Source organism: Metopolophium dirhodum, chromosome 2 (assembly GCF_019925205.1).
Source record: "Metopolophium dirhodum isolate CAU chromosome 2, ASM1992520v1, whole genome shotgun sequence".
Taxonomy (NCBI): Eukaryota; Metazoa; Arthropoda; class Insecta; order Hemiptera; family Aphididae; genus Metopolophium; species Metopolophium dirhodum.
In genome coordinates this window covers 28,148,308-28,161,157 of record NC_083561.1, presented here as the reverse complement: position 1 = coordinate 28,161,157, position 12,850 = coordinate 28,148,308, and the positions used below count along the sequence as shown (strand labels likewise).

Sequence of the window (12,850 nt, the reverse complement as noted above, 5' to 3'; positions counted from 1 at the left end):
TTGTAGTATGAATCATTTAAGACTAATTGAATGTTTTGTTATGAAATAATCACAGTGCAGTTATCTATAGTATGATCCTAACTTGAACATTTCCCCTCAAGTTGGCGCATGCATGGAAAATAAACAAACACTGTTTTTTTCCATGATTCGGTGACGCAATTTATATACCTATATATCAATAATAAATTCTATAGTTCTTGCACACTGACAACCGGCACTGCAGTACTGCACAACTGCAGCAGTGCAGCATTGCAGTGCACTAGTTGCATCATTTCAATTGATAACATTGTCAACAATTATCTTATTTTCCTATGAAATTTGATCTGCCCAAAAATGAGGTGGGAATAAACCATTTTCAACATTAGTCGGTGAATTGGCCATGAGACCTATATAAAACCATTATTCACGTCATGTCCTCTCACTGTCACTGTTCCTCATAATTTTTAACGCGACGAAATTTGGTGAAAAAGTGAAAACCACCTATTACTTGACAATTTTCAAAATTGCAATAGGTAGCCCATTGTAAACCGCTTTTCAAAGTCTAAACTCTAAATGTAACATTTTCAATTCCAATTGTTTTTCGTGAAATTTAAAATATTATAACTCTTGTTTCCAACCAAATACCAGTACCTATACGATTTTTGAGTTTTAAAGTCCATAAAAAGAAATATAATTGGCACCATTCAAATAAACATGTACCTATTGTATAGGTGAAAGAAAATATTTTGGTGCATACGAAAAATTCCATCAGCAAAAACATACTTTGAACTATTTAAAAAAGACTTATTAGTGGCATTTGTAAAAATATATTTACACTATTTTCTAATACCATGAAACAAAATGATTCATTATTGGAAACAAAATCTTTTTTTATAAAAAATCACTGCAGCTTTTGCTGCGAATAAAGATTTTGGTATTTCAGGAAATCTTTTTCGTCTATACATACTTTTCCTGAATAACCAGACATCAGAATGACTTAAATGCTCTGATTTTGGGTAGTCACGTAGGTAAACTTTATTTGGCTTCACGTTAAAATCAGTCGTAATTACTTTGCGCCGGGAACGGTCCGATACGCGACCTATGTCATAAATGTAAAATACTAATTAATTTTAATAACTTCTAAGTTGTAAAGCTGTAAATCTAGGTACTTTAATAGTACTGCCCGTACTTCGACCGGATGAGGGTCGATGACGATCTGTGCAGCTTGGTTGGGACGTCCACTGGAGGACCACGACATCCCAGCCATAATATGCGGTCTTAGAGTCTTACGTTCGAGGACCTGCCGCTAGACCTGGTCTCGAGGGCCACGGCCTAAGCTGATGCTGGAGAAAGCTACAGGTCACTAATCAGTAATCACTATTTATAGAGTAGATTCTTTCCCTGAAGGAAGAAGAAGAAAGGGTCAGACAGCGTGCGCGTGACTCGTGGCCGGCGGGCTAAAAGGAGCTTTTAGGAGAATATAACTTTTTTTTGTGATGGCCCTACCAATCCTCATGTAGGCATGTAGGATGCCAGTTGTTGCAAGTCAGTAAACAACTGCACATTCTCAGGTCGACCGGAACCTACACATACATACTACTATACTAGCGATCGCTAAGGAAGTATAGACTAATGTAAAAAAAAATGTCGTTGATGGTGTTAGTTATCAAAAAATGACAACACAATAACTAAAAACAGAAAAGTAAAAAATAAATTTTAAGTTGACATGTTTATAGAAAAGTAAAGAATTGTTTTTTTAGAATATTAAATAAATAAATAATAAATAAATTATGTTGTATTTTGCAAATGTATGGGTTTTTTTTTATTTAAATTAATTAAATATTTTTGAAAATATCTATATTTTCCGAAGTCAACCATTGTATTAGTGGTGGATCCAGGGTTTAATTTTGGGGGGAGGCCTCTTAAAAAAATTACTTCTAATCCATAATTACAATATACATTATAATGTTCTAGTTTACGGTCCTAAAAATATGAAAGAAATGGTTATTAAAGGAATGTTATTAATTTTACTATGGTTGATAGATAAATAGATTGATAATGCATTACATTACACACTTTAAAATATTTCTGTAAGTAAAAAGAGGAGTCGGTTGAAGAGGTCTGGGGCAGTGGCGTCATTTGGGGGGGGGGGCAAGGTGGGCATTTGCCCCTGTCTGATTTTAAAAGCAGCCCTATGGGCCGGTGTCCAGTTGTTGCCGTTTTACCATTATTATATTTTATTAGTGCAAAAACGTGCCTATAATAATGTTATAATAATATTTTTAGTCAAACATTTGCTGTCTGGGAATTTTATAATATTTTCAGAAAATATTATAGTATGTACTAAGAAATTATTGTCACAATGATACATTTTTACTAATTGATAGTTCGAATATATTTAGACGTATGCGGGGACGTACACATTGTATGTATGTATTTATGTATGTTTGTTTGTGTGAGTGTGTTTTGTGAAGGAAAATGAACAGTTAGTATCATAATCTCGTATAGTTTAATTTCTAAAATCTAAAATGATTACAAATTCTAAAAACAACAACCGATTGACGCTCTTATTATTTATCATTGATCACGGACTTCATAACTTGCGACAGTCGTGTATGATTCAACTATTCTGCGTATTGTGTTAATTTAGTTGAGTACCTAAATTAAAATTAATTTTTTTCGTGACGCATGTTTACATTAATCTTTTAATTTGGGAAAAATATGATCTAAAAAAAATAGATGGGTGGTTAAGGGGTGCGACTAAAAATATAAAATTACCGCAAACTGCTCGAAAAGTATCGAAAATAATTTCTAGCATGTTAATAAACAGACAAAACTTGAGCCGGTAAGCAAGCAATAAAAAAAAAAATATATTATAATTTAAGATAATATTAATTTGTAAATATATCATATACTTATATAAGATATATATATATTATATAATATATACTTATATACTTATAATGAATCAGGTAAAATTGATTTATAGATAATGCTGTTAATAGATTTTCAAAAATAAAAAAAAGAAGATATCTTAATAAACTATTAATATTTTTGCGGTTTTTTTTTACCCATTCGGGCCGGTCTAAACCTTTGCCCCCCTCTATTGAAAACTGAAATGACGCCACTGGTCTGGGGGTGGAGGCCCCTGCCCCCCCTGGATCCGCCACCAATGTAATTATAACATCGGTTTTTAATGAAATCTAATAGGTACGTATCCGAAGTCTCCCCATTTTAGATACCATACTCCGGACAATACTCAACTTTCAAAAAAAATGTGATCTTTAAAGATTATTCTTCTGCCAGGCGCGGACTGGTTGGGATACTGGGATGCTACAGCATCCTTTGCCTTAAAATATATTTGCCTAATATTATTTATTATATATTTAAAGACTCTAGACACCTAATGAACAGCAGATTGTTACCAACTTACGATTACTAGTAATCTATAATATTGTACAACTTTGATTGAAAGTTGGTTGTAACTTGGTACTTATTTACGTTTTTAACGTATATTTAATATTTTTTCAAAGCAAAATAAAATATATTAATATTTAATAAATAATCTACATGTATTAAATTCGCCCCAACAATTTTTGTTATTTGCCCTTTAAATTGTGTAGCACCCCGTGACCTATTTTACCAGTCCACGCCTGTCTTCTGTTATAATGTGATCTTCTTCTCACTCATTATAACAGTATTTCATTTACTAGTTAGGTATAATATGTAAAAGTTTAATGTAGCTTATAATAATATTCTGTTTTCTTAGGTCTAAAATATTCGTTATTTGTAATTACTATTTTAACTAGCCCGTATAGACTATGTGGTATATAATATTATCTATAAGTTACAAACGTGAAATAACGTAAATATATAAATAAAGTAGTTGATAGATACACTGTGATAAAAAAAATAGTCCACTAGCAAGTATAGTGGGTAGTAGAGTATTCTGTGATAATAGTAAATCATTTGGTCGATGATAACTGATTAATTAATAACTTTATTACATTTATTCAGTCTCACAGATATCTATACTATGTGATTAAAACTGGTTTCACTTTTTTCATGTAAAATGTAAAAATTTTCGCTATCTAGTATTGTATAGATATCTATGTATTAATTAAAGAAAAGGCCAGGGGCCGCCCCCCGTGCGCACGCTCCTGCTACTAATATACCTACGGAAAATGATATACAGTGTACATAATTTAGAGAGAGTGGAGTACGGTTACGATGTAGAATATTTTTAAATTCTTGCACTAATATTATATATAATAAATTATAAATGATTTTGTAAATCAACTGTAATTGCTTCCATAATGTGGCAAGATTCAATGTATATTTTAAAAATAATACTAAAATGTTCAAATACTTAGTTATAACTTTAATTAGTATAATATTAATATTGTAGTGTCATTTTTAATTTAATTTTAGTTTTAATTATTACATTTAACTAGGCAGGTATACCTACAACATTCATAAGCGAGCGCACGGGGTAATCATGGTAGGTACTTCGTACTGGACTACTCTGCAACTCCCCCCCCCCCCCCCAATATTATCATGATAGTCAATCATTTTATTTTTATTTAAGAAATACTTTTTTACTACGGTAAATTTAGTTAATTGCATCCAAATTAGTTTGAATTAGTTTAATTAGGCGTTAATATGATTATAATATTGGTGGTATACGTATGTTGGTGTGGTAATGTTAAATTTCGGACGCTTATGCCTACGTTTGTACCTGTATGATGATGAAGAAAAAATTTGTTTTGAATGCATTGAATATGAAAAATGTGAATGATATAAATAATGTGTATAATGTTTACATATTTAATGATAAAGTATAATGCTAGTAAGAATTTAACTTTTACTTTAAAAAAACAAATAAACTACGATATAATCTATATGTATACCCACGTGTTTAAAATGTATATTATATTATGTAAGCTATAGTAAATAAACAAATAAACCATAAAACATTAGTAATACCGCGTGCTGGCTTATACGGAGAATACTATATTATTGTTTTGTATATACACTGCATAAATGTTTGATCGTATAGATTTAATTTGTTTATTTATACCGTAATAATATTATGTCAGTGAATTTTATTGTTTTCAGTATTCAATAAGTTTTGGCTTTTTTGAATTTAAGTTTAAATATCAAGTGTTTAAACTTTAAAGTAATATTATAAATTAATTTAATTTCCTCTACTTAAAAGTTAAAATAATCAACACTGCCGGTCGTATACTATAAGTAAGTCCATATTTTACTGCTCTCTCACATCTCGCTGGTTATGATTAAAAGTTAGAACATGCATGAGTTCTCAACTAAAATCGGTTATTCTTGGTTATTAGGTTGGTTTGTATTTCGCCCAAATTAGAACATAAAATAACTATAAAAAAAAAACTATTTTTATGGTTACAGAATAACCTGTTTACGTGGAACTTTGCTTTAAATTTTCAATCCTTAGTTACAAATGTTGAACATTTTACAAATTGTTATCTAGAAATAATTATTAAATTTTAAATTTGATACAATTTGTGAAAATTTGACTTATAATGCTTATTAAAAAAAAAAAATTGTGCCTATGTACATTTAATATTTTTCAGCTACTATAATAACAATATATCACTTTATCAGGAGCCTAAGCTTGTATTAAATGTTCACAATTTTTGACCCAACAAAAACAATTTATTGTTATTTATAAAAAAAAAAATTTAAAAATTAAAAACTAAAAATTTCATATAAAATATCATGACATAAATGTCAAGTGTCTAAAACAAGTCAAAAAGATTTTGCATAAATATTCCCGTTTTTTTTCCCGGTGCTTTTGAACTACTGGATAAAATACGAACTAGATTCACTTTCCCATCAATCAAGATACTGATGTTGAAAATCAAAGCATTATTTCGACTACTTATCTAATAATGCTTCGATTTTCAACTTCACTATCTTGTTCAATGGGAAAGTGAATCTAATTGCTACATTGGGACGTCAAAATCCCATATTCCTAGTAGTGTTCAAAAGCGCCGAGTAAAAAAGAACAAAGATAAGGATAACCGGGAATTTTTACGCTAAATTGATTTTGGTTTTTGGTGTAACTCTAAAACAAATTACCGTAGATACATGACATAATCACTGGTCGTTTACATTAGCATTTTCTATACACCATAACATTTTCAAAATATTTTGACTTATTTTGAGCTGTTTACGGACATTTTCAGTTTTCAATTTTTTTAGTTTTCTATATTGGGTAAAAAAGCTTGAAAATTTAATACAAGACTCATAATATATTGTTACAATTACAAATTAAAAAAATTAAAAATACACACAAATATTTTTGAGCGTTTAAAGTTTGAATTTTGACAAAAGGCGTAAAAATCACGAAAATGTACAAATTATTTTGAGTTTATCTATCTTAATCAATAAAAAAAATGTCTATAAGAAAGTCAAATTAAATTATTATGAGAGTTTGAACTTTTAAAGTTTAAATTTTTTCAACATTGGATATTCACTTGATTTCTTAAGTAACGATTTTCTAGTTGTAATTCAAAAACGAATAACTGTAGACACTTGAAATTTATATCATATGTATATTTTATCAATTCCTAAACTATCAAGTATCAAAATATTTTTCAACCTGTTTACGGACATTTTAAATTTTTTCTTTGAATGTCATAAAATATCAATAAAATTGTATTTGTTGGGTCAAAAAGCTTTAAAAATTAATATAAATCTGATATATTATTAGTAATAATTATATAAATATAATATAAAATATCCACACTGACAAATCGTCTCCGCTCAAAATCGTTTTTCGTATACAATGATATTATATCATTGAATTCAAATTTAATACATTTAGTACCATCCATTATAAAGTGACCCACTTGTAACCTACTGTTTCAGAGCAACAACATCCACTTTCCCACTTTTTTTGTTTTTTTTTCCAGACGCTTTTGAAAACTATTGGAAATATTTTACTTTTGATCCCCAATAAAGTACCAACTAGATTCACTTTCTTACTAGAAAAGACCCTGAAGTAAAAAATCTTAGAAAATATACAAATTATACATGTCCTCTGAAAAAAAATTACTAAAACAACTAAAACAAAAATATATATTGAAATTATCTTTTTGATTTTTCAATAGTTTACTTGGATTGAAAATAGCTTTTTTAAGTATTTATTACTATCATTGATAATGGTTGATAATTAAATGTACTTCTTACTTTAACTCAATATCCAACAGATAAGGAAGGTATTACTGAAAAAGAAAATTATTTATATAGGTAAAATTATATATGAATTATTCAGTGTAACTATTTACAATATAAAATAATATAATATTGATCGTGGCACAAAAATATTTTTAATTTAATATATGTATAAGATAAGGAAAAAGACACTTATTTAGTTATTTAATACATGTACGTATTTATATATGTAATTATATATAATAGATTAATAGACTAATAGACTTTATGGACATTATTTCTCTATTTCAAACTATTAGAGTCTTTAATCACTATGACTAACATATAAATTATTTCACAATTTATTTTACTTAAATAAATAATAAAAAATAAAATATCTATAAGTACCTAGTACAAAAAAAAAAAAAATTAAATCATAGTATGCGATGAAAATATTCATGTGTAGGCAATTAACAATAGAGTCTTACCTTTTATGAATATGTCAGGAAGAATTTATACTTAAATATAGACAAATTAGTAAAAAAAACAAATAATCTCAATCTACAACAAAGAAATATATAAGATAGGTAAAGTAAGGAGTTTTAATATTATTTTATATCACAAATTGACATTGTATTGTTTAATTTAAAATCAAAACTAAAATTATTGTTCGATATGACTGAAAATTTGTTAAGCACAATATATAATAATTGATCCAAGTACAAGTCAAGTTCAACAAATAAACAACTAAACAGATATTTGTTTGAAATATTTCAAATATTAAAAAACAATTATTAGGTACAGATAAAGGAATTGAGCGATTTTCATAAATTGTAAGAAAAAAAACATAAAAGTTCTGTGTTTCTAAATGTCGTTATACTTGTGTATTCAACTTAAAAATAAAAAATAAAACATTAACATGGAAATACATTTGACAAAAAATATTTCCTTATTTAAATGCAATCATTAAAAAATATAGTTTACATCATATTATATTTATAAATTTAATTCCATTAAGAACTGATAGTATAAACGGTAAAAAAAAAAAACACAGAACAAATCATCAACTTGTACTAAATTTAATATTCCTAATTTAAATATAATAGTATACACAAATGATTTAAGTGAAATCTATCTAAAATTAAATGATAAATACAAATTTATTTGATTAACAAATACAATGTTAATTGAGATAAAGAACCAATTTCATAACAATTTGTTAATAACATACATTTTAGACAGATTTCACTAAATTGAACTTTCATACAAATTTAAGAATTATAATAAATAATAATAATATTGATGTTTGGAAGAAAAAAAGGATACTGTTTTATTGCAACTTTAATTTTTATGAAAAATTAACCTATATTTCTGCTTATTGACTTATTATTTTAATGTATTAGCTATTAACCATGATATTCAGAACTATTATCATATATTATAAATAATAGCGGGTTATCAAAGCAATGTTTATGGTTTAAATGCATGAATATACACTATAAGCATGTGAGCAAAAACGTCATACATATAAATCAAAATTATAAATTCCAAAAAAATCTATAAATGAATGAACATTTTGTCGTCTTCATGCAAAAAATGATCAAGTGAAAATTTAAATTATTAAGGAGACGCTACCCATGCGTTTGTTGTCTCCATCTTACAAGCGTACAACATACTAACTTCGCTCACTACTTTCAATATTGTGGTATTAGTTTTGATATTATGCGGGATTCTCACAGGGGTGATTCGGGGTGTACCACACCACACTACCTTCGTTTGTATCTCACGACAGAAAATCAAACATGTTTGATTCTATCACGCTTGGATCTTGCGGCCAAAGCGTGTTTCACTCATGTAATTCATAGCCCACATTAGAGTGAATTGACCTAATATCAAACTTATAGATAAGAATATACATACACCCGCATGTGTTGTCTCCGTCTTACAAACGCGTAACATACCAAATTTACGCTCAGAAATTCAAGTTTTATGCCGTTAGCTTAAAAATTAGAGTGAATCGAACCTATTATGAAACTTGATGGTAAGAATATTATCTGTGTTTTGTTGGAAGGTTTTTAAGATAATTCAGTTTTTATGTGAGTTATAGCGTGTATAATAAATGTAAATTAAAAATGCTCATAACTAACTTGAAAACTAAAATATCGAAAAAAAAGCTTCCAACAAATACAGATAATGTTCTTAGCATCAAGTTTTATAATAGGTCAATTCACTTTAATTTTTAAGCTAGCAGCATAAAACTTGAATTTCTAAGTGTAAAATTGGTATGTTGCACGTTTGTAAGACGGAGACAACACATGCGGGTGTGGTGTCGTCCTTTTAAGTGTTGGTAATAATTTTCCATAATATGGGTATGCGAAGTATCACAAATTAAAAAGGTCATATATCGCTTGAAAATTAAAATATTGAATAAAAGCCGACGCTGAAGCACAGAATATATACAATGTTCTTACCTAAATTTTGGTAATAAGTCAATTCAGTACAACATCAAAATTAACAATAGCACACTATTAACACTAATGAATGAACATTTTCTGTCATACATGTGTAAGACAGAGACAATGGATGGGTAGCGTCCACCTAAGATTTTTTTTTGTATTTTATATTTTTATTACTTCATAATTATTAAATTATTTCACTTGGTGAATGTTTGCATGTTTAAACCACAACATAGTTTCCACATGCTAACATTTATCAAATGAAAAAAACCATAAATTATGTTATATAAAATTTTAATTTTAATTTAAAAAAAATTTAATTTACACTATCACTTTTTGAGCAACAACGATTTATCAAACATGAAAACTAATGGTTCTTACTCAATGGTTATCACATATCTAAATGGTTTTTATGTATATTCTAAATAGTAAAAAATACCTTTTTAAAACAATTGTTAAGTCTGAATGGTAGGTAACATTTTATTATTTTGATTCATAGTGTATTAACCTTGTACATATTAACAAACAAAAATTAATGGATAAGCAAAAAAAATTAAGTTAATATATCATTGAATTAATTAATAACAAAACTTGGAAAACCTAAACAGATTTAAGTATTTAAATAATTATTGACTTCCTTTTATTGCAATAAATATTTGATCCCGAGGGAAAAATCTAGAATTGTTAAGTCTATTTTGTGGTCACATGTTCTCTACCGCAGTAAATATACGTTCCATATAGTAGTAAATACATCCAACATAATGAAGAACACTGTAGATTAAGGGGCATGATAAGGAGAAACATACGCAGCTGGAAACAGTCCTTCTCTGGTGCCAATTTCACCTCGCCACCAATTTACATCAGTGCGATTTGTCACAGTTATAACATCTCCTCGTTTAAATGCTAATTCTCCATCTTCTTGAGGTGTAAAGTCATACATTCCAATTACCAGCGTCTGTAAAACCGCAAAACGCATATTTATTATTTATTAATAATATGTAGCTACAATTGACCTGATTGATATATAATAGGAATAAATAATAAATACCGGTTTTTGGTTAAATCCATTTTGAGTTGCTGCTGGCATGTCCCTAAGCCTAACATCTTGTGAACGAGACACAGATGATTCTCGATGATAATCAACTAGTTCATTTAAACTATCAAATTTAACCACCCACAGAAAGAATTTTGCCTGTGCATCTCGTAAAACTTTGAAATGTTGAACACCATCACCACATCTATTACATTATTAAAAATTAAACACTTTTACAAAAAATACAAATTATTATTGATGAGTTTCAAGGACACATACAGAAAAGTTTGAAAATACTATAGGTAGTTATTATTATTATATCATGGAATAACTTTGCTCACTTGACGGATAGTGAAAAATCTCCAGGTGAACTCTCACTTATTCGTACCAGAAAACAACCCTCAGGCTGTTGGTCTAATAATTTCTCGGCGTCTGCTCGAGTGATTTTTCCATAGTACCAACTACAACAAACAAGGAATGGCAAACATTAGTAACACCTAGGCATGAATGATATTATTATAAAGACACAGGAATCCAAATTGGCGTCACTCACTCATGATTTTTCATTTCTATATAATTGCTAGGTATCAGTCCCTCTTTGCCCTCAAACTCAGCCCGAAACCAATTGACGTCGTCTTCCATGTTGATCACCTGAAAAAACAATTTAAATCGGTCAGGTGCCTTGTAGTGGCAAGTACCTGGCGGCGGCACAAAGGCAGTCCCCGATCATCCAAACTGGTCACATTCATCCACCATTCAGACCCCCTCGCACCCCGAAGGCCGAGCACACCAAACACACTCACCCTGAGCAAGCTACCCTTTTTGAAGCTCAGTTCATCGGGCGCCGTGGCTTTGAAGTCGTGCTTGGCCGTGGCTTCCATCGTTGGTTCGGGGCGTCCGTTCCGGTCCGTTCAAAACATATATGTTATCGGCGCACGGAAATCGCCGGATACACGGGTGTTTGTAAAAAAAAATAAACGGCGGACCGACTGCACCGGAACTCGGACTGCGATTATTTTTTATGTCGTACGTGGTTCCCGTTGACGGACGAAACGGACAGAACAACAACCTTTGACGAGATAAGCGCGGACGGCCTCGCACGAGACACTTCGCGTACATACGCGCGCACACACACTCACACGTACACGTACCCACACATACACACACACACGCGTACCCACACACACACACACATCGACGCACACGCACTCGCTCTCTCGGTCTTTCGGTTGCGCACACACGGTCGAAGTGTCGAACGCGCGTGCGCCCCACTGGTTCTCGAGGCGAGATGGCGGGGGACAAAATTACAAAAACACCGCTCGGTCGCTCAATCACTGAAATATGAATCACCGCAGCTGATAGCGGCACTGACGACACGGTGATTTTTTTTTTTGATAATAATTCGCGTGGACCGCTCCGCGAGTGACGATGTAGACGCGGGTTGCGCCCTGTCATTTCGCATTCCTCGTACTACGTAAGCACTTAATTCTAGGGTGGATACGGATAACAGGGGGCAGGAGCAGTGGTGCAGCTAGGGCACGGGCTTGACGACCAGGACTCCATGACTAGGATTTAGCCCCCTCAAAAATAATTGACAATAAGTATTATTTATTTTTTATGTTATTCCGGCGCAACCGGTAAATAAATTGATTAAAAAAAACAACTGTAAGATGATAATACAGTGGTGGCGTGGTGTGGGTGTATAGAATTTTAGGTAGACCATTTCTATGATTGCTTTTGGCTTACTTGGCTCACGAATGTCACAATAGTGCCACGAGCATATTAATATTGCGTTGCCCAGAATATAAAATGACTGTTGCCTGATGGTAATAACGCATAGTATGGTATATATTATATATATATATGTGGTGGGGTGTGGTTTCTGTAAGTTCAGTATTGGTGCGAGGTCTGCAGTACTGCCTGTAACCCTCCCCAAGAATTTTAACCTTATAAAAAAACACCCATGACTAGGAGAGTATTTGGACGTCCCCCCCTGAATCAATATATATTTTTTACACATAATAATAGGTTAGAAAATAGGTTCTTTAGTTTAACCAACGGTTATCTACATAAGGTGTAGATATTAGATAACCGTGGTTTTACGTTTAATATAAGATCATCATATCAGCATATGTCGACTATCATCATTCACGTTATGGATTTATTAGTTATTACCTAAATTAAATGT

General features: G+C 30.6%; 1 protein-coding gene across 1 annotated transcript; it reads right to left on the bottom strand.

Annotated features, from left to right (window-relative positions):
• Nucleotides 1-9,777: 9,777 nt before the first annotated feature.
• On the bottom strand, nucleotides 9,778-11,859 carry LOC132939149 (growth factor receptor-bound protein 2). The gene is made up of 5 exons (XM_061006175.1): nucleotides 11,466-11,859; nucleotides 11,216-11,313; nucleotides 11,004-11,123; nucleotides 10,678-10,867; nucleotides 9,778-10,584 (listed from the first exon to the last, which is right to left on the bottom strand). The coding sequence occupies exons 1-5, from the start codon at nucleotides 11,541-11,543 to the stop codon at nucleotides 10,408-10,410; spliced, it is 663 nt and encodes a 220-aa protein (XP_060862158.1). The 5' UTR covers nucleotides 11,544-11,859; the 3' UTR covers nucleotides 9,778-10,407.
• Between the last annotated feature and the right edge of the window lie 991 nt (nucleotides 11,860-12,850).

What these genes read in the sequence shown, in the direction of transcription:
- LOC132939149 (XM_061006175.1), bottom strand. Translation starts at nt 11,543, where the DNA reads ATGGAAGCCACGGCCAAGCACGACTTCAAAGCCACGGCGCCCGATGAA. An exon ending in AAAAGGGTAGCTTGCTCAGG is followed by an intron (nt 11,314 to 11,465) that starts GTGAGTGTGTTT and finishes TTGTTTTTTCAG; the next exon opens with GTGATCAACATGGAAGACGA. An exon ending in ATGGATTTAACCAAAAACCG is followed by an intron (nt 10,585 to 10,677) that starts GTATTTATTATT and finishes GCGGTTTTACAG; the next exon opens with ACGCTGGTAATTGGAATGTA.